At 47.0% G+C, this 26291-nt stretch overlaps 1 protein-coding gene across 3 annotated transcripts in view; it reads left to right on the top strand.

Moving 5' to 3' along the window:
* Positions 1-26291, top strand: part of LOC118376123 (liprin-alpha-3-like) — a 186229-nt gene that overhangs the window by 64853 nt on the left and 95085 nt on the right. For 2 of the 3 annotated variants that reach the window (XM_052519149.1, XM_052519150.1), the window contains exon 2: positions 12783-13871. In XM_052519149.1, the coding sequence (XP_052375109.1) occupies positions 13542-13871 (330 nt within the window). In that variant the 5' untranslated portion in view covers positions 12783-13541. Of the gene's footprint in view, positions 1-12782; positions 13872-26291 lie in introns of those variants that run through there. The other variant, XM_052519151.1, reaches the window with a different exon arrangement.

The following is a 26291-nucleotide window of genomic DNA, read 5'->3' as shown; positions in this document are numbered from 1 at the left end:
CTTTCCCCTGTTTCTCTCTTCTTTCCCCTGTTTCTCTCTTCCTTTACCCTGTTTCTCTCTTCCTTTCCCCTGTTTCTCTCTTCCTTTACCCTGTTTCTCTCTTTACCCTGTTTCTGTCTTCCTTTACCCTGTTTCTCTCTTCCTTTCCCCTGTTTCTCTATTATTGTCCCCTGTTTCTCTCTTCCTTTACCCTGTTTCTCTCTTCCTTTCCCCTGTTTCTCTCTTCCTTTCCCCTGTTTCTCTCTTTACCCTGTTTCTGTCTTCCTTTACCCTGTTTCTCTCTTCCTTTCCCGTTTCTCTATTATTGTCCCGTTTCTCTCTTCCTTTACCCTGTTTCTCTTCCTTTACCCTGTTTCTCTCTTCCTTTACCCTGTTTCTCTCTCCCTTTCCCCTGTTTCTCTATTATTGTCCCTGTTTCTCTTTTCCTTTCTCCTGTTTCTCTCTTCCTTTCCCCTGTTTCTCTCTTCCTTTCCCCTGTTTCTCTCTTCCTTTCCCCTGTTTCTCTCTTCCTTTCCCCTGTTTCTCTCTTCCTTTCCCCTGTTTCTCTCTTCTTTCCCCTGTTTCTCTCTTCCTTTCCCCTGTTTCTCTCTTCCTTTCCCCTGTTTCTCTCTTCCTTTCCCCTGTTTCTCTCTTCCTTTCCCCTGTTTCTCTCTTCCTTTCCCCTGTTTCTCTCTTCCTTTCCCCTGTTTCTCTTCCTTTCCCTCTTCTTCCTTTCCCCTGTTTCTCTCTTCCTTTCCCCTGTTTCTCTCTTCCTTTCCCCTGTTTCTCTCTTCTTTCCCCCTGTTTCTCTCTTCCTTTCCCCTGTTTCTCTATTATTGTCCCCTGTTTCTCTTTTCCTTTCTCCTGTTTCTCTCTTCCTTTCCCCTGTTTCTCTCTTACTTTCCCTGTTTCTCTCTTCCTTTCCCCTGTTTCTCTCTTCCTTTCCCCTGTTTCTCTCTTCCTTTCCTCTGTTTCTCTCTTCCTTTCCCCTGTTTCTCTCTTCTTTCCCCTGTTTCTCTCTTCCTTTCCCCTGTTTCTCTCTTCCTTTCCCCTGTTTCTCTCTTCCTTTCCCCTGTTTCTCTCTTCCTTTCCCCTGTTTCTCTCTTCCTTTCCCCTGTTTCTCTCTTCCTTTCCCTGTTTCTCTCTTCCTTTCCCCTGTTTCTCTCTTCCTTTCCCCTGTTTCTCTCTTCTTTCCCCTGTTTCTCTCTTCTTTCCCCTGTTTCTCTCTTTCTTTCCCCTGTTTCTCTCTTCCTTTCCCCTGTTTCTCTCTTCCTTTCTCCTGTTTCTCTCTTCCTTTCCCTGTTTCTCTCTTACTTTCCCTGTTTCTCTCTTCTTTCCCCCTGTTTCTCTCTTTCTTTACCCTGTTTCTCTCTTCCTTTCACCTGTTTCTCTCTTCCTTTCCCCTGTTTCTCTCTTCCTTTCCCCTGTTTCTCTCTTCCTTTCCCCTGTTTCTCTCTTCCTTTACCCTGTCTCTCTCTTCCTTTCCCCTGTTTCTCTCTTCTTTCCCCCTGTTTCTCTCTTCTTTCCCCCTGTTTCTCTCTTCCTTTCCCCTGTTTCTCTCTTCTTTCCCCCTGTTTCTCTCTTTCTTTACCCTGTTTCTCTTTTCCTTTCCCCTGTTTCTCTCTTCCTTTCCCCTGTTTCTCTCTTTCTTTAACCTGTTTCTCTCTTCCTTTCCCCTGTTTCTCTCTTCCTTTCCCCTGTTTCTCTCTTTCTTTAACCTGTTTCTCTCTTCCTTTCCCCTGTTTCTCTCTTTCTTTAACCTGTTTCTCTCTTCCTTTCCCCTGTTTCTCTCTTCCTTTCCCCTGTTTCTCTCTTCCTTTCCCCTGTTTCTCTCTTCCTTTCCCCTGTTTCTCTCTTCTTTCCCCCTGTTTCTCTCTTCCTTTCCCCTGTTTCTCTCTTCCTTTCCCCTGTTTCTCTCTTCCTTTCCCCTGTTTCTCTCTTCCTTTCCCCCCCTGTTTCTCTCTTCCTTTCCCCTGTTTCTCTCTTCCTTTCCCCTGTTTCTCTCTTCTTTCCCCTGTTTCTCTCTTCTTTCCCCTGTTTCTCTCTTCCTTTCCCCTGTTTCTCTCTTCCTTTCCCCTGTTTCTCTATTATTGTCCCCTGTTTCTCTCTTCCTTTCCCCTGTTTCTCTCTTCCTTTACCCTGTTTCTCTCTTCCTTTCCCCTGTTTCTCTCTTTCTTTACCCTGTTTCTCTATTATTGTCCCCTGTTTCTCTCTTCCTTTCCCCTGTTTCTCTCTTCCTTTCCCCTGTTTCTCTCTTCCTTTCCCCTGTTTCTCTCTTCCTTTACCCTGTTTCTCTCTTCCTTTCCCCTGTTTCTCTCTTCTTTTCCCCTGTTTCTCTCTTCCTTTCCCCTGTTTCTCTCTTCCTTTCCCCTGTTTCTCTCTTCCTTTCCCCTGTTTCTCTCTTCCTTTCCCCCTGTTTCTCTCTTCCTTTCCCCTGTTTCTCTCTTCCTTTCCCCTGTTTCTCTCTTCCTTTACCCTGTTTCTCTCTTCCTTTCCCCTGTTTCTCTCTTCCTTTCCCTGTTTCTCTCTTCCTTTACCCTGTTTCTCTCTTCCTTTCCCCTGTTTCTCTCTTCTTTTCCCCTGTTTCTCTCTTCTTTCCCCTGTTTCTCTCTTCCTTTCCCCTGTTTCTCTCTTCTTTCCCCTGTTTCTCTCTTTCTTTTTACCCTGTTTCTCTTTTCCTTTCCCTGTTTCTCTCTTCCTTTCCCCTGTTTCTCTCTTTCTTTAACCTGTTTCTCTCTTCCTTTCCCCCTGTTTCTCTCTTCCTTTCCCCTGTTTCTCTCTTTCTTTAACCTGTTTCTCTCTTCCTTTCCCCTGTTTCTCTCTTTCTTTAACCTGTTTCTCTCTTCCTTTCCCCTGTTTCTCTCTTCCTTTCCCCTGTTTCTCTCTTCCTTTCCCCTGTTTCTCTCTTCCTTTCCCCTGTTTCTCTCTTCTTTCCCCTGTTTCTCTCTTCCTTTCCCCTGTTTCTCTCTTCCTTTCCCCTGTTTCTCTCTTCCTTTCCCCTGTTTCTCTCTTCCTTTCCCCTGTTTCTCTATTCTTTCCCCCTGTTTCTCTCTTCCTTTCCCCTGTTTCTCTCTTCCTTTCCCCTGTTTCTCTCTTCCTTTACCCTGTTTCTCTATTATTGTCCCCTGTTTCTCTCTTCCTTTTCCCTGTTTCTCTCTTCCTTTACCCTGTTTCTCTCTTCCTTTCCCCTGTTTCTCTCTTCTTTTCCCTGTTTCTCTCTTCCTTTCCCTGTTTCTCTCTTTCTTTCCCCTGTTTCTCTCTTCCTTTCCCCTGTTTCTCTCTTTCCTTTCCCCTGTTTCTCTCTTCCTTTCCCTGTTTCTCTCTTCCTTTACCCTGTTTCTCTCTTCCTTTCCCCTGTTTCTCTCTTTCTTTACCCTGTTTCTCTATTATTTCCCTGTTTCTCTTTCCTTTCCCCTGTTTCTCTCTTCCTTTCCCTGTTTCTCTCTTCCTTTCCCCTGTTTCTCTCTTCCTTTACCCTGTTTCTCTCATCCTTTCCCCTGTTTCTCTCTTCTTTTCCCCTGTTTCTCTCTTCCTTTCCCCCTGTTTCTCTCTTCCTTTCCCCTGTTTCTCTCTTCTTTCCCCTGTTTCTCTCTTCCTTTCCCCTGTTTCTCTCTTCCTTTCCCTTCTGTTTCTCTCTTCCTTTCCCCTGTTTCTCTCTTCTTTCCCCCTGTTTCTCTCTTCTTTCCCTGTTTCTCTCTTCCTTTCCCCCTGTTTCTCTCTTCCTTTCCCCTGTTTCTCTCTTCTTTCCCCCTGTTTCTCTCTTTCTTTACCCTGTTTCTCTCTTCCTTTCCCCTGTTTCTCTCTTCCTTTCCCCTGTTTCTCTCTTTCTTTAACCTGTTTCTCTCTTCCTTTCCCCTGTTTCTCTCTTTCTTTAACCTGTTTCTCTCTTCCTTTCCCCTGTTTCTCTCTTTCTTTAACCTGTTTCTCTCTTCCTTTCCCCTGTTTCTCTCTTCCTTTCCCCTGTTTCTCTCTTCCTTTCCCCTGTTTCTCTCTTCCTTTCCCCTGTTTCTCTCTTCCTTTCCCTGTTTCTCTCTTCCTTTCCCCCTGTTTCTCTCTTCTTTCCCCCTGTTTCTCTCTTCCTTTCCCCTGTTTCTCTCTTCCTTTCCCTGTTTCTCTCTTCCTTTCCCCTGTTTCTCTCTTCCTTTCCCCTGTTTCTCTCTTCCTTTCCCTGTTTCTCTCTTCCTTTACCCTGTTTCTCTCTTCTTTTCCCCTGTTTCTCTCTTCCTTTCCCCTGTTTCTCTCTTCTTTCCCCTGTTTCTCTCTTCCTTTCCCCTGTTTCTCTCTTCCTTTCCCCTGTTTCTCTATTATTGTCCCCTGTTTCTCTCTTCCTTTCCCTGTTTCTCTCTTCTTTCCCCTGTTTCTCTCTTCTTTCCCCCTGTTTCTCTCTTCTTTCCCCCTGTTTCTCTCTTCTTTTCCCCTGTTTCTCTCTTCCTTTCCCTGTTTCTCTCTTCTTTCCCCCTGTTTCTCTCTTCTTTCCCCCTGTTTCTCTCTTCCTTTCCCCTGTTTCTCTCTTCTTTCCCCTGTTTCTCTCTTCCTTTCCCCTGTTTCTCTCTTCCTTTCCCCCTGTTTCTCTCTTCCTTTCCCCTGTTTCTCTCTTCTTTTCCCTGTTTCTCTCTTCTTTCCCCTGTTTCTCTCTTCCTTTCCCCTGTTTCTCTCTTCCTTTCCCCTGTTTCTCTCTTCCTTTCCCCTGTTTCTCTCTTTCTTTAACCTGTTTCTCTCTTCCTTTCCCCTGTTTCTCTCTTCCTTTCCCCTGTTTCTCTCTTCCTTTCCCCTGTTTCTCTCTTCCTTTCCCCTGTTTCTCTCTTCCTTTCCCCTGTTTCTCTCTTCTTTCCCCCTGTTTCTCTCTTCCTTTCCCCTGTTTCTCTATTATTGTCCCCTGTTTCTCTTTTCCTTTCTCCTGTTTCTCTCTTCCTTTCCCCTGTTTCTCTCTTCCTTTCCCCTGTTTCTCTCTTCCTTTCCCCTGTTTCTCTCTTCCTTTCCCCTGTTTCTCTCTTCCTTTCCCTGTTTCTCTCTTCCTTTCCCCCTGTTTCTCTCTTCTTTCCCCTGTTTCTCTCTTCCTTTCCCCTGTTTCTCTCTTCCTTTCCTCTGTTTCTCTCTTCCTTTCCTCTGTTTCTCTCTTCTTTCCCCTGTTTCTCTCTTTCCTTTCCCCTGTTTCTCTCTTCCTTTCCCCTGTTCCCTCTGTTTCTCTCTTCCTTTCCCCTGTTTCTCTCTTCTTCCTTTCCCTTCCTGTTTCTCTCTTCTTTCCCCTGTTTCTCTCTTCTCACCCCTGTTTCTCTCTTTCTTTACCCTGTTTCTCTCTTCCTTTCACCTGTTTCTCTCTTCCTTTCTCCTGTTTCTCTCTTCCTTTCCCCTGTTTCTCTCTTACTTCCCCTGTTTCTCTCTTCTTTCCCCCTGTTTCTCTCTTTCTTTACCCTGTTTCTCTCTTCCTTTCACCTGTTTCTCTCTTCCTTTCCCCTGTTTCTCTCTTCCTTTCCCCTGTTTCTCTCTTCCTTTCCCCTGTTTCTCTCTTCCTTTCCCCTGTTTCTCTCTTCCTTTCCCCTGTTTCTCTCTTCTTTCCCCCTGTTTCTCTCTTCTTTCCCCCTGTTTCTCTCTTCCTTTCCCCTGTTTCTCTCTTCTTTCCCCTGTTTCTCTCTTTCTTTACCCTGTTTCTCTTTTCCTTTCCCCTGTTTCTCTCTTCCTTTCCCCTGTTTCTCTCTTTCTTTAACCTGTTTCTCTCTTCCTTTCCCCTGTTTCTCTCTTCCTTTCCCCTGTTTCTCTCTTTCTTTAACCTGTTTCTCTCTTCCTTTCCCCTGTTTCTCTCTTTCTTTAACCTGTTTCTCTCTTCCTTTCCCCTGTTTCTCTCTTCCTTTCCCCTGTTTCTCTCTTCCTTTCCCCTGTTTCTCTCTTCCTTTCCCCTGTTTCTCTCTTCTTTCCCCCTGTTTCTCTCTTCCTTTCCCCTGTTTCTCTCTTCCTTTCCCCTGTTTCTCTCTTCCTTTCCCCTGTTTCTCTCTTCCTTTCCCCTGTTTCTCTCTTCCTTTCCCCTGTTTCTCTCTTCCTTTCCCCTGTTTCTCTCTTCTTTCCCCCTGTTTCTCTCTTCTTTCCCCTGTTTCTCTCTTCCTTTCCCCTGTTTCTCTCTTCCTTTACCCTGTTTCTCTATTATTGTCCCCTGTTTCTCTCTTCCTTTCCCCTGTTTCTCTCTTCCTTTACCCTGTTTCTCTCTTCCTTTCCCCTGTTTCTCTCTTTCTTTACCCTGTTTCTCTATTATTGTCCCCTGTTTCTCTCTTCCTTTCCCCTGTTTCTCTCTTCCTTTCCCCTGTTTCTCTCTTCCTTTCCCTGTTTCTCTCTTCCTTTACCCTGTTTCTCTCATCCTTTCCCCTGTTTCTCTCTTCTTTTCCCCTGTTTCTCTCTTCCTTTCCCCTGTTTCTCTCTTCCTTTCCCCTGTTTCTCTCTTCCTTTCCCCTGTTTCTCTCTTCCTTTCCCCTGTTTCTCTCTTCCTTTCCCTGTTTCTCTCTTCCTTTCCCCTGTTTCTCTCTTCCTTTACCCTGTTTCTCTCTTTCCCTTCCTTTACCCTGTTTCTCTCTTCCTTTACCCTGTTTCTCTCTTCCTTTACCCTGTTTCTCTCTTCCTTTACCCTGTTTCTCTCTTCCTTTCCCCTGTTTCTCTCTTCTTTCCCCTGTTTCTCTCTTCCTTTCCCCTGTTTCTCTCTTCTTTCCCCTGTTTCTCTCTTTCTTTACCCTGTTTCTCTTTTCCTTTCCCCTGTTTCTCTCTTCCTTTCCCCTGTTTCTCTCTTTCTTTAACCTGTTTCTCTCTTCCTTTCCCCTGTTTCTCTCTTCCTTTCCCCTGTTTCTCTCTTTCTTTAACCTGTTTCTCTCTTCCTTTCCCCTGTTTCTCTCTTTCTTTAACCTGTTTCTCTCTTCCTTTCCCCTGTTTCTCTCTTCCTTTCCCCTGTTTCTCTCTTCCTTTCCCCTGTTTCTCTCTTCCTTTCCCCTGTTTCTCTCTTCTTTCCCCCTGTTTCTCTCTTCCTTTCCCCTGTTTCTCTCTTCCTTTCCCCTGTTTCTCTCTTCCTTTCCCCTGTTTCTCTCTTCCTTTCCCCTGTTTCTCTCTTCCTTTCCCCTGTTTCTCTCTTCCTTTCCCCTGTTTCTCTCTTCTTTCCCCCTGTTTCTCTCTTCCTTTCCCCTGTTTCTCTCTTCCTTTCCCCTGTTTCTCTCTTCCTTTACCCTGTTTCTCTATTATTGTCCCCTGTTTCTCTCTTCCTTTTCCCTGTTTCTCTCTTCCTTTACCCTGTTTCTCTCTTCCTTTCCCCTGTTTCTCTCTTCTTTTCCCCTGTTTCTCTCTTCCTTTCCCCTGTTTCTCTCTTCTTTCCCCTGTTTCTCTCTTCCTTTCCCCTGTTTCTCTCTTCCTTTCCCCTGTTTCTCTCTTCCTTTCCCCTGTTTCTCTCTTCCTTTCCCCTGTTTCTCTCTTCCTTTCCCCTGTTTCTCTCTTTCTTTACCCTGTTTCTCTATTATTGTCCCCTGTTTCTCTCTTCCTTTCCCCTGTTTCTCTCTTCCTTTCCCCTGTTTCTCTCTTCCTTTCCCCTGTTTCTCTCTTCCTTTACCCTGTTTCTCTCTCATCCTTTCTCTTTCTTCCCCTGTTTCTCTCTTCTTTTCCCTGTTTCTCTCTTCCTTTCCCCTGTTTCTCTCTTCCTTTCCCCTGTTTCTCTCTTCTTTCCCCTGTTTCTCTCTTCCTTTCCCCTGTTTCTCTCTTCCTTTCCCCTGTTTCTCTCTTCCTTTCCCTGTTTCTCTCTTCTTTCCCCTGTTTCTCTCTTCTTTCCCCCTGTTTCTCTCTTCCTTTCCCCTGTTTCTCTCTTCTTTCCCCCTGTTTCTCTCTTTCTTTACCCTGTTTCTCTTTTCCTTTCCCCTGTTTCTCTCTTCCTTTCCCCTGTTTCTCTCTTTCTTTAACCTGTTTCTCTCTTCCTTTCCCCCTGTTTCTCTCTTTCTTTAACCTGTTTCTCTCTTCCTTTCCCCCTGTTTCTCTCTTTCTTTAACCTGTTTCTCTTTCCTTTCCCTGTTTCTCTCTTCCTTTCCCCTGTTTCTCTCTTCCTTTCCCCTGTTTCTCTCTTCCTTTCCCCTGTTTCTCTCTTCCTTTCCCCTGTTTCTCTCTTCCTTTCCCTGTTTCTCTCTTCTTTCCCCCTGTTTCTCTCTTCCTTTCCCCTGTTTCTCTCTTCCTTTCCCTGTTTCTCTCTTCCTTTCCCCTTTCCCCTGTTTCTCTCTTCCTTTCCCCTGTTTCTCTCTTCCTTTCCCCTGTTTCTCTCTTCCTTTACCCTGTTTCTCTCTTCTTTTCCCCTGTTTCTCTCTTCCTTTCCCCTGTTTCTCTCTTCTTTCCCCTGTTTCTCTCTTCCTTTCCCCTGTTTCTCTCTTCCTTTCCCCTGTTTCTCTATTATTGTCCCCTGTTTCTCTCTTCCTTTCCCCTGTTTCTCTCTTCTTTTCCCCTGTTTCTCTCTTCTTTCCCCCCCTGTTTCTCTCTTCTTTCCCCCTGTTTCTCTCTTCTTTTCCCCTGTTTCTCTCTTCCTTTCCCCTGTTTCTCTCTTCTTTCCCCCTGTTTCTCTCTTCTTTCCCCCTGTTTCTCTCTTCCTTTCCCCTGTTTCTCTCTTCTTTCCCCCTGTTTCTCTCTTTCTTTACCCTGTTTCTCTTTTCCTTTCCCCTGTTTCTCTCTCTTCCTTTCCCCTGTTTCTCTCTTTCTTTAACCTGTTTCTCTCTTCCTTTCCCCTGTTTCTCTCTTTCTTTAACCTGTTTCTCTCTTCCTTTCCCCTGTTTCTCTCTTTCTTTAACCTGTTTCTCTCTTCCTTTCCCCTGTTTCTCTCTTCCTTTCCCCTGTTTCTCTCTTCTTTCCCCCTGTTTCTCTCTTCCTTTCCCCTGTTTCTCTCTTCCTTTCCCCTGTTTCTCGCTTCCCTTTACCCTGTTTCTCTATTATTGGCCCCTGTTTCTCTCTTCCTTTCACCTGTTTCTCTCTTCCTTTACCCTGTTTCTCTCTTTCCTTTCCCCTGTTTCTCTCTTCTTTTCCCCTGTTTCTCTCTTCCTTTCCCCTGTTTCTCTCTTCTTTCCCCTGTTTCTCTCTTCCTTTCCCCTGTTTCTCTCTTCCTTTCCCCTGTTTCTCTTTCCTTTCCCCTGTTTCTCGCTTCCTTTCCCCTGTTTCTCGCTTCCTTTACCCTGTTTCTCTCTTCCTTTCCCCTGTTTCTCGCTTCCTTTACCCTGTTTCTCTATTATTGTCCCCTGTTTCTCTCTTCTTTCCCCCTGTTTCTCTCTTCCTTTCCCCTGTTTCTCTCTTCCTTTCCCCTGTTTCTCTCTTCCTTTACCCTGTTTCTCTATTATTGTCCCCTGTTTCTCTCTTCCTTTCCCCTGTTTCTCTCTTCCTTTACCCTGTTTCTCTCTTCCTTTCCCCTGTTTCTCTCTTCTTTTCCCCTGTTTCTCTCTTCCTTTCCCCTGTTTCTCTCTTCTTTCCCCTGTTTCTCTCTTCCTTTCCCCTGTTTCTCTCTTCCTTTACCCTGTTTCTCTATTATTGTCCCCTGTTTCTCTCTTCCTTTCCCCTGTTTCTCTCTTCCTTTACCCTGTTTCTCTCTTCCTTTCCCCTGTTTCTCTCTTTCTTTACCCTGTTTCTCTATTATTGTCCCCTGTTTCTCTCTTCCTTTCCCCTGTTTCTCTCTTCCTTTCCCCTGTTTCTCTCTTCCTTTCCCCTGTTTCTCTCTTCCTTTACCCTGTTTCTCTCATCCTTTCCCCTGTTTCTCTCTTCTTTTCCCCTGTTTCTCTCTTCCTTTCCCCTGTTTCTCTCTTCCTTTCCCCTGTTTCTCTCTTCCTTTCCCCTGTTTCTCTCTTCCTTTCCCCTGTTTCTCTCTTCCTTTCCCCTGTTTCTCTCTTCCTTTCCCCTGTTTCTCTCTTCTTTCCCCCTGTTTCTCTCTTCCTTTCCCCTGTTTCTCTCTTCCTTTCCCCTGTTTCTCTCTTCCTTTCCCCTGTTTCTCTCTTCCTTTCCCCTGTTTCTCTCTTCCTTTCCCCTGTTTCTCTCTTCCTTTACCCTGTTTCTCTATTATTGTCCCCTGTTTCTCTCTTCCTTTCACCTGTTTCTCTCTTCCTTTACCCTGTTTCTCTCTTCCTTTCCCCTGTTTCTCTCTTCTTTTCCCCTGTTTCTCTCTTCCTTTCCCCTGTTTCTCTCTTCTTTCCCCTGTTTCTCTCTTCCTTTCCCCTGTTTCTCTCTTCCTTTCCCCTGTTTCTCTATTATTGTCCCCTGTTTCTCTCTTCCTTTCCCCTGTTTCTCTCTTCCTTTACCCTGTTTCTCTCTTCCTTTCCCCTGTTTCTCTCTTTCTTTACCCTGTTTCTCTATTATTGTCCCCTGTTTCTCTCTTCCTTTCCCCTGTTTCTCTCTTCCTTTCCCCTGTTTCTCTCTTCCTTTCCCCTGTTTCTCTCTTCCTTTACCCTGTTTCTCTCATCCTTTCCCCTGTTTCTCTCTTCTTTTCCCCTGTTTCTCTCTTCCTTTCCCCTGTTTCTCTCTTCCTTTCCCCTGTTTCTCTCTTCTTTCCCCTGTTTCTCTCTTCCTTTCCCCTGTTTCTCTCTTCCTTTCCCCTGTTTCTCTCTTCCTTTCCCCTGTTTCTCTCTTCCTTTCCCCTGTTTCTCTCTTCCTTTCCCCTGTTTCTCTCTTCCTTTACCCTGTTTCTCTCTTCCTTTACCCTGTTTCTCTCTTCCTTTCCCCTGTTTCTCTCTTCCTTTACCCTGTTTCTCTCTTCCTTTCCCCTGTTTCTCTCTTCTTTTCCCCTGTTTCTCTCTTCTTTCCCCCTGTTTCTCTCTTCCTTTCCCCTGTTTCTCTCTTCTTTCCCCCTGTTTCTCTCTTTCTTTACCCTGTTTCTCTTTTCCTTTCCCCTGTTTCTCTCTTCCTTTCCCCTGTTTCTCTCTTTCTTTAACCTGTTTCTCTCTTCCTTTCCCCTGTTTCTCTCTTCCTTTCCCCTGTTTCTCTCTTTCTTTAACCTGTTTCTCTCTTCCTTTCCCCTGTTTCTCTCTTTCTTTAACCTGTTTCTCTCTTCCTTTCCCCTGTTTCTCTCTTCCTTTCCCCTGTTTCTCTCTTCCTTTCCCCTGTTTCTCTCTTCTTTCCCCCTGTTTCTCTCTTCCTTTCCCCTGTTTCTCTCTTCCTTTCCCCTGTTTCTCTCTTCCTTTCCCCTGTTTCTCTCTTCCTTTCCCCTGTTTCTCTCTTCCTTTACCCTGTTTCTCTATTATTGTCCCCTGTTTCTCTCTTCCTTTCCCCTGTTTCTCTCTTCCTTTACCCTGTTTCTCTCTTCCTTTCCCCTGTTTCTCTCTTCTTTTCCCCTGTTTCTCTCTTCCTTTCCCCTGTTTCTCTCTTCTTTCCCCTGTTTCTCTCTTCCTTTCCCCTGTTTCTCTCTTCCTTTCCCCTGTTTCTCTATTATTTCCCCTGTTTCTCTCTTCCTTTCCCCTGTTTCTCTCTTCCTTTACCCTGTTTCTCTCTTCCTTTCCCCTGTTTCTCTCTTCCTTTCCCCTGTTTCTCTATTATTGTCCCCTGTTTCTCTCTTCCTTTCCCCTGTTTCTCTCTTCCTTTCCCCTGTTTCTCTCTTCCTTTCCCCTGTTTCTCTCTTCCTTTACCCTGTTTCTCTCTTCCTTTACCCTGTTTCTCTCATCCTTTCCCCCTGTTTCTCTCTTTCTTTCCCCTGTTTCTCTCTTCCTTTCCCCTGTTTCTCTCTTCCTTTCCCCTGTTTCTCTCTTCCTTTACCCTGTTTCTCTCTTCCTTTCCCCTGTTTCTCTCTTTCTTTACCCTGTTTCTCTATTATTGTCCCCTGTTTCTCTCTTCCTTTCCCCTGTTTCTCTCTTCCTTTCCCCTGTTTCTCTCTTCCTTTCCCCTGTTTCTCTCTTCCTTTCCCCTGTTTCTCTCTTCCTTTACCCTGTTTCTCTCTTCCTTTCCCCTGTTTCTCTCTTCCTTTCCCCTGTTTCTCTCTTCTTTTCCCCTGTTTCTCTCTTCCTTTCCCCTGTTTCTCTCTTCCTTTCCCCTGTTTCTCTCTTCTTTCCCCTGTTTCTCTCTTCCTTTCCCCTGTTTCTCTCTTCCTTTCCCCTGTTTCTCTCTTCCTTTCCCCTGTTTCTCTCTTCCTTTCCCCTGTTTCTCTCTTCCTTTCCCCTGTTTCTCTTTTCCTTTCCCCTGTTTCTCTCTTCCTTTCCCCTGTTTCTCTCTTCCTTTCCCCTGTTTCTCTCTTCCTTTCCCCTGTTTCTCTCTTCTTTTCCCCTGTTTCTCTCTTCCTTTCCCCTGTTTCTCTCTTCCTTTCCCCTGTTTCTCTCTTCCTTTCCCCTGTTTCTCTCTTCCTTTCCCCTGTTTCTCTCTTCCTTTCCCCTGTTTCTCTCTTCCTTTCCCCTGTTTCTCTCTTCCTTTACCCTGTTTCTCTCTTCCTTTACCCTGTTTCTCTCTTCCTTTACCCTGTTTCTCTCTTCCTTTACCCTGTTTCTCTCTTCCTTTACCCTGTTTCTCTCTTCTTTTCCCCTGTTTCTCTCTTCTTTTCCCCTGTTTCTCTCTTCCTTTCCCCTGTTTCTCTCTTCCTTTCCCCTGTTTCTCTCTTCCTTTCCCCTGTTTCTCTCTTCCTTTCCCCTGTTTCTCTCTTCCTTTCCCCTGTTTCTCTCTTCCTTTCCCCTGTTTCTCTCTTCCTTTCCCCTGTTTCTCTCTTCCTTTCCCCTGTTTCTCTCTTCTTTCCCCTGTTTCTCTCTTCCTTTACCCTGTTTCTCTCTTCCTTTACCCTGTTTCTCTATTATTGTCCCCTGTTTCTCTCTTCTTTTCCCCTGTTCACGATCATCTTGTTCTCTATTTTCCAGCTGCTTCTCTCAATTGTCTGAAGACCACCCTGGGGTGTCCAAGGCCCTCCACTAAACCTGCCCTCCCTCTTGCCCCTTCCCTAAACTCTTTCACCCCCATGAACTCCTCCTATCTCGTCCTACCACTCTAGACCTTGCCTTTGGAAACCTAACTGCACCCCACCCAAAGACACACACCGTACCCCAAAGGTATCTCACAATTACATGGGCCCTGTCACTCAGCCAGACTCACGAGACAACCAATCAGTTATTATCACCACAAGCAGAGAGCCAATCAGGTGTTTGCTAGACACAGCAGAGCTATTCCTATTGTAGCAATACATCCAAAGGAGCTAATTCGGTGAAGCCAGGAAGTAGAGATGAGGAAGTAGCAAGGTACAGAGTGACAAGCCGTTAACCAACCAAACACAGGCTTGTTAGTGATGACTGTGACGTCTTATTCATAGAGAGGTGAGGTACAGAGGAGAGAGAAGGGTAACAGAGTGCCACCATTCTGCTTGCCTGTCAACCAACCTCTCTCACATAGTAACAGGAGGAAAGGACAAGGACACAAACATAAGAGAGAGACCAAGGGCCAAAGCTAGGCAGAGATAAATAGAGACAAAAGAGAATAGAGTGCCCTTCACACCTTACCTCATACAAGCACTTGAAAAAATATTCTGTGGGCTCCTTGAAGCAAATTTTCCCAGAACAATCCCACACTCTCCACCGACACCCACTGACTTTCAGCTAACACCCCACACACTCTCCGGCCTCAAGATGATGTGCGAGGTGATGCCCACCATCTCTGAGGATGGGCGTGGCGGGAGTGGGGGAGGGCCTTCCTCTCCGGGAGGGAGTGGCGGGGGAATGGGAGGCGGTATGGGGGGTGGGTACGGGGGCAGAGGGGAGCCCCGGGGAGGAGGTGACGAGGGGGGCAGCACCGGGAATCTGGAATCTCTGATGGTGAATATGCTGACGGAGAGGGAGAGACTGCTGGACAGCCTAAGGGAGACCCAGGACAGTCTGGGGACAGCCCAGCTTCGACTCCGAGACCTGGGCCATGAGAAGGACTCCCTCTCAAGACAGCTGTCTATCGCCCTACCACAGGTACACACGGGGAGGGGGTGTGTGTCTGTGTGTGTGTGTGTACATTCGTGTGTCCGTGTTTGTGCGTGCACTTGCTGCATATGTGGCTGCCTGTGTGTGTGTGTTTCTGTGTGCATGAGTGTGTGTTGTATGTGTGTTTACTTACTAAGTGTGAGATCTGGAGAAAGAATCTATAGAGACCTTCCATGCCTCGCTGCAAACACATTGTGAGTGTGAAAAAGTGTGTGAGTGAGTGTATACTGTGCATTTGGAAAGTATTCAGACCCCTTGACTTTTTTCACATTATGTTACTTTACAGCCTTATTCTAAAATTGATTAAATTAAATATTTCCCTCATCAATCTACACACAATATCCCATAATGACAAAGTGAAAACAGGTTTTTAGGATAAAAAAATAAACTGAAATACCTTATTTACATAAGTATTCAGACCCTTTGCTATGAGACTCCATCCTGTTTGTTTGGGCTCAGGTGCATCCTGTTTCCATTGATCATCCTTGAGGTGTTTCTACAACTTGATTTGAGTCCACCTGTGGTAAATTTAATTGATTGGACATGATTTGGAATGGCACACACCTGTCTATATAAGTCCCACAGTTGACAGTGGCCTCTATCATTATTAAATGGAAGAAGTTTGGAACCATCAAGACTCTTCCTAGAGCTGGCCGCCCGGCCAAACTGACCAATCGTGGGAGCTCAAGAGTTCTTCTGTGGAGAAGGGAGAACCTTCCAGAAGGACAACCATCTCTGCAGCACCGCCAATCAGACCTTTATGGTGCAGTGGCCAGACGGAAGCCACTCCTCAGTAAAAGGCACATGACAGCCCGCTTGGAGTTTGCCAAAAGGCACCTAAAGGACTCTCAGACCACGAGAAACAAGATTCTCTGGTCTGATGAAACCAAGATTGAACTCTTTGGCTTGAATGCCAAGTGTTACGTCTGGAGGAAACCTGGCACCATCCCTACGGTAAAGTATGGTGGTTGCAGCATCATGCTGTGGGGATGTTTTTCAGTGACATGGACTGGGAGACTAGTCAGGATTAAGGGACAGATGAACAGAGCAAAGTACAGAAAACCTGCTCCAGAGCGCTCAGGACCTCAGACTGGGGAAAAGGTTCACCTTCCAACAGGACAATGACCCTAAGCACACAGCCAAGACTACGCAGGAGTGGCTTCGGGACAAGTCTCTGAATGTCCTTGAGTGGCCCAGCCAGAGCCCGGACCTGAACCTGATCGAACATCTCTGGAGAGACCTGAAAATAGCTGTGCAGTGACGCTTCCCATCCAACCTGACAGAACTTGAGAGGATCTGCAGAGAAGAATGGGAGAAACTCCCCAAATACAGGTGTGCCAAGCTTGTAGCATCATACCCAAGAAGACTCGAGGCTGTAATCGCTGCCAAAGGTGCTTCCTTTACTGAGTAAAGGGTCTGAATACTTATGTACATTTTTTATGCTTAGACTTTAACATGGGTTCTGGGTTCTGGTTTTATGTTGCTTCTCTTATCCATACTGAGCTATCCTGCTATCTACTGGACTCACCAATGAGCTGTTCAGTTTTTTACGGAGTTGTTCCATCTGTACTTAGCTGTTCCGTCTGTTCTTGTTGGTATGTGGTTGTTCCTGCTCCTACAGATCATTTCTGGTGCATACTGAGCAGGGCTGTGGCTGAATCATGACTTAGACTTCATGATAGACTGTTACATATTATTGGAGGTTCCATTCGATTGAGTAAAGACCTCTATAATACCCAGGCCAATATTAGCCCACATCCTTATGCCCGTAGAGTAATCATTCTAGTGTGACTGACGCCACTGATCATGCGAAAAGGACTCCATCTTGGATTTCAGACAGGCAGTCTCCCTGGATGACTAAGATGAGTGATGCGGTTTATTTTGTTAGAACCCATATGTTCTATGAACTATTGAAAGCAATAACAGATGTGATAGGACAATGTGTTTTTACTGAGAATGACTGGACATTAAAGGGCCATATTACCTCACTGAGAGGGAGATCAATATGGTGCACACATCTACGGACACACACATACACACATACACACATACACACATGATGCGAGCAGCACAGAGCGCTGTGATAGATTCAACACCAGCGCTAGCAGCACAGAGTGCTGTGATAGATTCAACACTAGGGCTAGCAGCACAGAGCGTTGTGATAGATTCAACACTAGGGCTAGCAGCACAGAGTGCTGTGATAGATTCAACACTAGGGCTAGCAGCACAGAGCGTTGTGATAGATTCAACACTAGGGCTAGCAGCACAGAGCGCTGTGATAGATTCAACACTAGGGCTAGCAGCACAGAGCGTTGTGATAGATTCAACACTAGAGCTAGCAGCACAGAGCGCTGTGATAGATTCAACACTAGGGCTAGCAGCACAGAGCGCTGTGATAGATTCAACACTAGGGCTAGCAGCACAGAGTGCTGTGATAGATTCAACACTAGGGCTAGCAGCACAGAGCGTTGTGATAGATTCAACACTAGGGCTAGCAGCACAGAGCGTTCTGATAGATTCAACACTAGGGCTAGCAGCACAGAGCGCTGTGATAGATTCAACACTAGGGCTAGCAGCACAGAGCGTTGTGATAGATTCAACACTAGAGCTAGCAGCACAGAGCGCTGTGATAGATTCAACACTAGGGCTAGCAGCACAGAGCGCTGTGATAGATTCAACACTAGAGCTAGCAGCACAGAGTGCTGTGATAGATTCAACACTAGGGCTAGCAGCACAGAGCGCTGTGATAGATTCAACACTAGGGCTAGCAGCACAGAGCGCTGTGATAGATTCAACACTAGGGCTAGCAGCACAGAGCGTTGTGATAGATTCAACACTAGAGCTAGCAGCACAGAGCGCTGTGATAGATTCAACACTAGAGCTAGCAGCACAGAGCGCTGTGATAGATTCAACACTAGGGCTAGCAGCACAGAGCGTTGTGATAGATTCAACACTAGAGCTAGCAGCACAGAGCGCTGTGATAGATTCAACACTAGGGCTAGCAGCACAGAGCGCTGTGATAGATTCAACACTAGAGCTAGCAGCACAGAGCGCTGTGATAGATTCAACACTAGGGCTAGCAGCACAGAGCGTTGTGATAGATTCAACACTAGGGCTAGCAGCACAGAGCGCTGTGATAGATTCAACACTAGAGCTAGCAGCACAGAGCGCTGTGATAGATTCAACACTAGGGCTAGCAGGACAGAGCGTTGTGATGGATTCAACACTAGGGCTAGCAGCACAGAGCGCTGTGAAAGATTCAACACTAGAGCTAGCAGCACAGAGCGCTGTGATAGATTCAACACTAAGGCTAGCAGCACAGAGTGCTGTGATAGATTCAACACTAGAGCTAGCAGCACAGAGCGCTGTGATAGATTCAACACTAGAGCTAGCAGCACAGAGCGTTGTGATAGATTCAACACTAGGGCTAGCAGCACAGAGCGTTGTGATAGATTCAACACTAGAGCTAGCAGCACAGAGCGTTGTGATAGATTCAACACTAGGGCTAGCAGCACAGAGCGTTGTGATAGATTCAACACTAGAGCTAGCAGCACAGAGCGTTGTGATAGATTCAACACTGGGGCTAGCAGCACAGAGCGTTGTGATAGATTCAACACTAGGTCTAGCAGCACAGAGCGTTGTGATAGATTCAACACTAGGGCTAGCAGGACAGAGCGCTGTGATAGATTCAACACTAGGGCTAGCAGCACAGAGCGCTGTGATAGATTCAACACTAGGGCTAGCAGCACAGAGCGTTGTGATAGATTCAACACTAGGGCTAGCAGCACAGAGCGCTGTGATAGATTCAACACTAGAGCTAGCAGCACAGAGTGCTGTGATAGATTCAACACTAGGGCTAGCAGCACAGAGCGCTGTGATAGATTCAACACTAGGGCTAGCAGCACAGAGTGCTGTGATAGATTCAACACTAGGGCTAGCAGCACAGAGCGCTGTGATAGATTCAACACTAGAGCTAGCAGCACAGAGCGCTGTGATAGATTCAACACTAGGGCTAGCAGCACAGAGCGCTGTGATAGATTCAACACTAGGGCTAGCAGCACAGAGTGCTGTGATAGATTCAACACTAGGGCTAGCAGCACAGAGTGCTGTGATAGATTCAACACTAGAGCTAGCAGCACAGAGCGTTGTGATAGATTCAACACTAGGGCTAGCAGCACAGAGCGCTGTGATAGATTCAACACTAGAGCTAGCAGCACAGAGCGTTGTGATAGATTCAACACTAGGGCTAGCAGCACAGAGCGCTGTGATAGATTCAACACTAGAGCTAGCAGCACAGAGCGTTGTGATAGATTCAACACTAGGGCTAGCAGCACAGAGCGCTGTGATAGATTCAACACTAGAGCTAGCAGCACAGAGCGCTGTGATAGATTCAACACTAGGGCTAGCAGGACAGAGCGTTGTGATAGATTCAACACTAGGGCTAGCAGCACAGAGTGCTGTGATAGATTCAACACTAGAGCTAGCAGCACAGAGCGCTGTGATAGATTCAACACTAGAGCTAGCAGCACAGAGCGTTGTGATAGATTCAACACTAGGGCTAGCAGCACAGAGCGTTGTGATAGATTCAACACTAGAGCTAGCAGCACAGAGCGTTGTGATAGATTCAACACTAGGGCTAGCAGCACAGAGCGTTGTGATAGATTCAACACTAGAGCTAGCAGCACAGAGCGTTGTGATAGATTCAACACTAGGGCTAGCAGCACAGAGCGTTGTGATAGATTCAACACTAGGGCTAGCAGCACAGAGCGTTGTGATAGATTCAACACTAGGGCTAGCAGGACAGAGCGTTGTGATAGATTCAACACTAGGGCTAGCAGGACAGAGCGTTGTGATAGATTCAACACTAGGGCTAGCAGCACAGAGTGCTGTGATAGATTCAACACTAGGGCTAGCAGCACAGAGCGTTGTGATAGATTCAACACTAGGGCTAGCAGCACAGAGTGCTGTGATAGATTCAACACTAGGGCTAGCAGCACAGAGTGCTGTGATAGATTCAACACTAGAGCTAGCAGCACAGAGCGTTGTGATAGATTCAACACTAGGGCTAGCAGCACAGAGCGTTGTGATAGATTCAACACTAGGGCTAGCAGCACAGAGCGCTGTGATAGATTCAACATTAGGGCTAGCAGCACAGAGCGCTGTGATAGTTTCAACATTAGGGCTAGCAGCACAGAGCGCTGTGATAGATTCAACACTAGAGCTAGCAGCACAGAGCGCTGTGATAGATTCAACATTAGGGCTAGCAGCACAGAGCGCTGTGATAGATTCAACATTAGGGCTAGCAGCACAGAGCGCTGTGATAGATTCAACACTAGAGCTAGCAGCACAGAGCGCTGTGATAGATTCAACACTAGGGCTAGCAGCACAGAGCGTTGTGATAGATTCAACACTAGGGCTAGCAGCACAGAGCGTTGTGATAGATTCAACACTAGAGCTAGCAGCACAGAGCGCTGTGATAGATTCAACATTAGGGCTAGCAGCACAGAGTGCTGTGATAGATTCAACACTAGGGCTAGCAGCACAGAGCGCTGTGATAGATTCAACACTAGGGCTAGCAGCACAGAGCGCTGTGATAGATTCAACATTAGGGCTAGCAGCACAGAGCGTTGTGATAGATTCAACACTAGGGCTAGCAGCACAGAGTGCTGTGATAGATTCAACACTAGGGCTAGCAGCACAGAGCGCTGTGATAGATTCAACATTAGGGCTAGCAGCACAGAGCGTTGTGATAGATTCAACACTAGGGCTAGCAGCACAGAGTGCTGTGATAGATTCAACACTAGGGCTAGCAGCACAGAGCGTTGTGATAGATTCAACACTAGGGCTAGCAGCACAGAGCGCTGTGATAGATTCAACACTAGGGCTAGCAGCACAGAGCGTTGTGATAGATTCAACACTAGGGCTAGCAGCACAGAGCGCTGTGATAGATTCAACACTAGGGCTAGCAGCACAGAGCGTTGTGATAGATTCAACACTAGGGCTAGCAGCACAGAGCGCTGTGATAGATTCAACACTAGGGCTAGCAGCACAGAGCGCTGTGATAGATTCAACACTAGGGCTAGAAGCACAGAGCGTTGTGATAGATTCAACACTAGGGCTAGCAGCACAGAGCGTTGTGATAGATTCAACACTAGGGCTAGCAGCACAGAGCGCTGTGATAGATTCAACACTAGGGCTAGCAGCACAGAGCGTTGTGATAGATTCAACACTAGGGCTAGCAGCACAGAGCGTTGTGATAGATTCAACACTAGGGCTAGCAGCACAGAGTGCTGTGATAGATTCAACACTAGGGCTAGCAGCACAGAGTGCTGTGATAGATTCAACACTAGAGCTAGCAGCACAGAGCGTTGTGATAGATTCAACACTAGGGCTAGCAGCACAGAGCGTTGTGATAGATTCAACACTAGGGCTAGCAGCACAGAGCGCTGTGATAGATTCAACATTAGGGCTAGCAGCACAGAGCGCTGTGATAGTTTCAACATTAGGGCTAGCAGCACAGAGCGCTGTGATAGATTCAACACTAGAGCTAGCAGCACAGAGCGCTGTGATAGATTCAACATTAGGGCTAGCAGCACAGAGCGCTGTGATAGATTCAACATTAGGGCTAGCAGCACAGAGCGCTGTGATAGATTCAACACTAGAGCTAGCAGCACAGAGCGCTGTGATAGATTCAACACTAGAGCTAGCAGCACAGAGCGTTGTGATAGATTCAACACTAGGGCTAGCAGCACAGAGCGTTGTGATAGATTCAACACTAGGGCTAGCAGCACAGAGCGTTGTGATAGATTCAACACTAGAGCTAGCAGCACAGAGCGCTGTGATAGATTCAACATTAGGGCTAGCAGCACAGAGCGCTGTGATAGATTCAACACTAGGGCTAGCAGCACAGAGCGCTGTGATAGATTCAACACTAGGGCTAGCAGCACAGGGTGCTGTGATAGATTCAACACTAGGGCTAGCAGCACAGAGCGCTGTGATAGATTCAACACTAGGGCTAGCAGCACAGAGCGCTGTGATAGATTCAACACTAGGGCTAGCAGCACAGAGCGCTGTGATAGATTCAACATTAGGGCTAGCAGCACAGAGCGTTGTGATAGATTCAACACTAGGGCTAGCAGCACAGAGCGCTGTGATAGATTCAACACTAGGGCTAGCAGCACAGAGCACTGTGATAGATTCAACACTAGAGCTAGCAGCACAGAGCGCTGTGATAGATTCAACACTAGAGCTAGCAGCACAGAGCGTTGTGATAGATTCAACACTAGGGCTAGCAGCACGGAGTGCTGTGATAGATTCAACACTAGGGCTAGCAGCACAGAGCGATTTGATAGATTCAACATTAGGGCTAGCAGCACAGAGCGTTGTGATAGATTCAACACTAGGGCTAGCAGCACAGAGCGTTGTGATAGATTCAACACTAGGGCTAGCAGCACAGAGCGTTGTGATAGATTCAACACTAGGGCTAGCAGCACAGAGCGCTGTGATAGATTCAACACTAGGGCTAGCAGCACAGAGCGTTGTGATAGATTCAACACTAGGGCTAGCAGCACAGAGCGCTGTGATAGATTCAACACTAGGGCTAGCAGCACAGAGCGTTGTGATAGATTCAACACTAGGGCTAGCAGCACAGAGCGCTGTGATAGATTCAACACTAGGGCTAGCAGCACAGAGCGTTGTGATAGATTCAACACTAGGGCTAGCAGCACAGAGCACTGTGATAGATTCAACACTAGAGCTAGCAGCACAGAGCGCTGTGATAGATTCAACACTAGAGCTAGCAGCACAGAGCGTTGTGATGGATTCAACACTAGGGCTAGCAGCACAGAGTGCTATGATAGATTCAACACTAGGGCTAGCAGCACAGAGCGCTGTGATAGATTCAACATTAGGGCTAGCAGCACAGAGCGTTGTGATAGATTCAACACTAGGGCTAGCAGCACGGAGTGCTGTGATAGATTCAACACTAGGGCTAGCAGCACAGAGCGTTGTGATAGATTCAACACTAGAGCTAGCAGCACAGAGCGTTGTGATAGATTCAACACTAGGGCTAGCAGCACAGAGCGTTGTGATAGATTCAACACTAGGGCTAGCAGCACAGAGCGTTGTGATAGATTCAACACTAGAGCTAGCAGCACAGAGCGCTGTGATAGATTCAACATTAGGGCTAGCAGCACAGAGCGCTGTGATAGATTCAACACTAGGGCTAGCAGCACAGAGCGCTGTGATAGATTCAACACTAGAGCTAGCAGCACAGAGCGCTGTGATAGATTCAACACTAGGGCTAGCAGCACAGAGCGTTGTGATAGATTCAACACTAGGGCTAGCAGCACAGAGCGTTGTGATAGATTCAACACTAGAGCTAGCAGCACAGAGCGCTGTGATAGATTCAACATTAGGGCTAGCAGCACAGAGTGCTGTGATAGATTCAACACTAGGGCTAGCAGCACAGAGCGCTGTGATAGATTCAACACTAGGGCTAGCAGCACAGAGCGCTGTGATAGATTCAACATTAGGGCTAGCAGCACAGAGCGTTGTGATAGATTCAACACTAGGGCTAGCAGCACAGAGCGCTGTGATAGATTCAACACTAGGGCTAGCAGCACAGAGCACTGTGATAGATTCAACACTAGAGCTAGCAGCACAGAGCGCTGTGATAGATTCAACACTAGAGCTAGCAGCACAGAGCGTTGTGATAGATTCAACACTAGGGCTAGCAGCACAGAGTGCTGTGATAGATTCAACACTAGGGCTAGCAGCACAGAGCGCTGTGATAGATTCAACATTAGGGCTAGCAGCACAGAGCGTTGTGATAGATTCAACACTAGGGCTAGCAGCACAGAGTGCTGTGATAGATTCAACACTAGGGCTAGCAGCACAGAGCGCTGTGATAGATTCAACATTAGGGCTAGCAGCACAGAGCGTTGTGATAGATTCAACACTAGGGCTAGCAGCACAGAGTGCTGTGATAGATTCAACACTAGGGCTAGCAGCACAGAGCGTATAGATTCAACACTAGGGCTAGCAGCACAGAGCGTTGTGATAGATTCAACACTAGGGCTAGCAGCACAGAGCGTTGTGATAGATTCAACACTAGGGCTAGCAGCACAGAGCGCTGTGATAGATTCAACACTAGGGCTAGCAGCACAGAGCGTTGTGATAGATTCAACACTAGGGCTAGCAGCACAGAGCGCTGTGATAGATTCAACACTAGGGCTAGCAGCACAGAGCGTTGTGATAGATTCAACACTAGGGCTAGCAGCACAGAGCGTTGTGATAGATTCAACACTAGGGCTAGCAGCACAGAGCGTTGTGATAGATTCAACACTAGGGCTAGCAGCACAGAGCGCTGTGATAGATTCAACACTAGGGCTAGCAGCACAGAGCGTTGTGATAGATTCAACACTAGGGCTAGCAGCACAGAGCGTTGTGATAGATTCAACACTAGGGCTAGCAGCACAGAGTGCTGTGATAGATTCAACACTAGGGCTAGCAGCACAGAGTGCTGTGATAGATTCAACACTAGAGCTAGCAGCACAGAGCGTTGTGATAGATTCAACACTAGGGCTAGCAGCACAGAGCGTTGTGATAGATTCAACACTAGGGCTAGCAGCACAGAGCGCTGTGATAGATTCAACATTAGGGCTAGCAGCACAGAGCGCTGTGATAGTTTCAACATTAGGGCTAGCAGCACAGAGCGCTGTGATAGATTCAACACTAGAGCTAGCAGCACAGAGCGCTGTGATAGATTCAACATTAGGGCTAGCAGCACAGAGCGCTGTGATAGATTCAACATTAGGGCTAGCAGCACAGAGCGCTGTGATAGATTCAACACTAGAGCTAGCAGCACAGAGCGCTGTGATAGATTCAACACTAGAGCTAGCAGCACAGAGCGTTGTGATAGATTCAACACTAGGGCTAGCAGCACAGAGCGTTGTGATAGATTCAACACTAGGGCTAGCAGCACAGAGCGTTGTGATAGATTCAACACTAGAGCTAGCAGCACAGAGCGCTGTGATAGATTCAACATTAGGGCTAGCAGCACAGAGCGCTGTGATAGATTCAACACTAGGGCTAGCAGCACAGAGCGCTGTGATAGATTCAACACTAGGGCTAGCAGCACAGGGTGCTGTGATAGATTCAACACTAGGGCTAGCAGCACAGAGCGCTGTGATAGATTCAACACTAGGGCTAGCAGCACAGAGCGCTGTGATAGATTCAACACTAGGGCTAGCAGCACAGAGCGCTGTGATAGATTCAACATTAGGGCTAGCAGCACAGAGCGTTGTGATAGATTCAACACTAGGGCTAGCAGCACAGAGCGCTGTGATAGATTCAACACTAGGGCTAGCAGCACAGAGCACTGTGATAGATTCAACACTAGAGCTAGCAGCACAGAGCGCTGTGATAGATTCAACACTAGAGCTAGCAGCACAGAGCGTTGTGATAGATTCAACACTAGGGCTAGCAGCACGGAGTGCTGTGATAGATTCAACACTAGGGCTAGCAGCACAGAGCGATTTGATAGATTCAACATTAGGGCTAGCAGCACAGAGCGTTGTGATAGATTCAACACTAGGGCTAGCAGCACAGAGCGTTGTGATAGATTCAACACTAGGGCTAGCAGCACAGAGCGTTGTGATAGATTCAACACTAGGGCTAGCAGCACAGAGCGCTGTGATAGATTCAACACTAGGGCTAGCAGCACAGAGCGTTGTGATAGATTCAACACTAGGGCTAGCAGCACAGAGCGCTGTGATAGATTCAACACTAGGGCTAGAAGCACAGAGCGTTGTGATAGATTCAACACTAGGGCTAGCAGCACAGAGCGCTGTGATAGATTCAACACTAGGGCTAGCAGCACAGAGCGTTGTGATAGATTCAACACTAGGGCTAGCAGCACAGAGCACTGTGATAGATTCAACACTAGAGCTAGCAGCACAGAGCGCTGTGATAGATTCAACACTAGAGCTAGCAGCACAGAGCGTTGTGATGGATTCAACACTAGGGCTAGCAGCACAGAGTGCTATGATAGATTCAACACTAGGGCTAGCAGCACAGAGCGCTGTGATAGATTCAACATTAGGGCTAGCAGCACAGAGCGTTGTGATAGATTCAACACTAGGGCTAGCAGCACAGAGTGCTGTGATAGATTCAACACTAGGGCTAGCAGCACAGAGCGTTGTGATAGATTCAACACTAGGGCTAGCAGCACAGAGCGTTGTGATAGATTCAACACTAGGGCTAGCAGCACAGAGCGTTGTGATAGATTCAACACTAGGGCTAGCAGCACAGAGCGTTGTGATAGATTCAACACTAGGGCTAGCAGCACAGAGCGCTGTGATAGATTCAACATTAGGGCTAGCAGCACAGAGCGCTGTGATAGTTTCAACATTAGGGCTAGCAGCACAGAGCGCTGTGATAGATTCAACACTAGAGCTAGCAGCACAGAGCGCTGTGATAAATTCAACATTAGGGCTAGCAGCACAGAGCGCTGTGATAGATTCAACATTAGGGCTAGCAGCACAGAGCGCTGTGATAGATTCAACACTAGAGCTAGCAGCACAGAGCGCTGTGATAGATTCAACACTAGAGCTAGCAGCACAGAGCGTTGTGATAGATTCAACACTAGGGCTAGCAGCACAGAGCGTTGTGATAGATTCAACACTAGGGCTAGCAGCACAGAGCGTTGTGATAGATTCAACACTAGAGCTAGCAGCACAGAGCGCTGTGATAGATTCAACATTAGGGCTAGCAGCACAGAGCGCTGTGATAGATTCAACACTAGGGCTAGCAGCACAGAGCGCTGTGATAGATTCAACACTAGGGCTAGCAGCACAGGGTGCTGTGATAGATTCAACACTAGGGCTAGCAGCACAGAGCGCTGTGATAGATTCAACACTAGGGCTAGCAGCACAGAGCGCTGTGATAGATTCAACACTAGGGCTAGCAGCACAGAGCGCTGTGATAGATTCAACATTAGGGCTAGCAGCACAGAGCGTTGTGATAGATTCAACACTAGGGCTAGCAGCACAGAGCGCTGTGATAGATTCAACACTAGGGCTAGCAGCACAGAGCGCTGTGATAGATTCAACACTAGAGCTAGCAGCACAGAGCGCTGTGATAGATTCAACACTAGAGCTAGCAGCACAGAGCGTTGTGATAGATTCAACACTAGGGCTAGCAGCACGGAGTGCTGTGATAGATTCAACACTAGGGCTAGCAGCACAGAGCGCTGTGATAGATTCAACATTAGGGCTAGCAGCACAGAGCGTTGTGATAGATTCAACACTAGGGCTAGCAGCACAGAGCGTTGTGATAGATTCAACACTAGGGCTAGCAGCACAGAGCGTTGTGATAGATTCAACACTAGGGCTAGCAGCACAGAGC

This window comes from Oncorhynchus keta, chromosome 5 (assembly GCF_023373465.1).
Source record: "Oncorhynchus keta strain PuntledgeMale-10-30-2019 chromosome 5, Oket_V2, whole genome shotgun sequence".
NCBI lineage: Eukaryota > Metazoa > Chordata > Actinopteri > Salmoniformes > Salmonidae > Oncorhynchus > Oncorhynchus keta.
The sequence above is the reverse complement of the archived record's forward strand: the minus strand, read 5'-3'. Positions and strand labels throughout refer to the sequence as shown.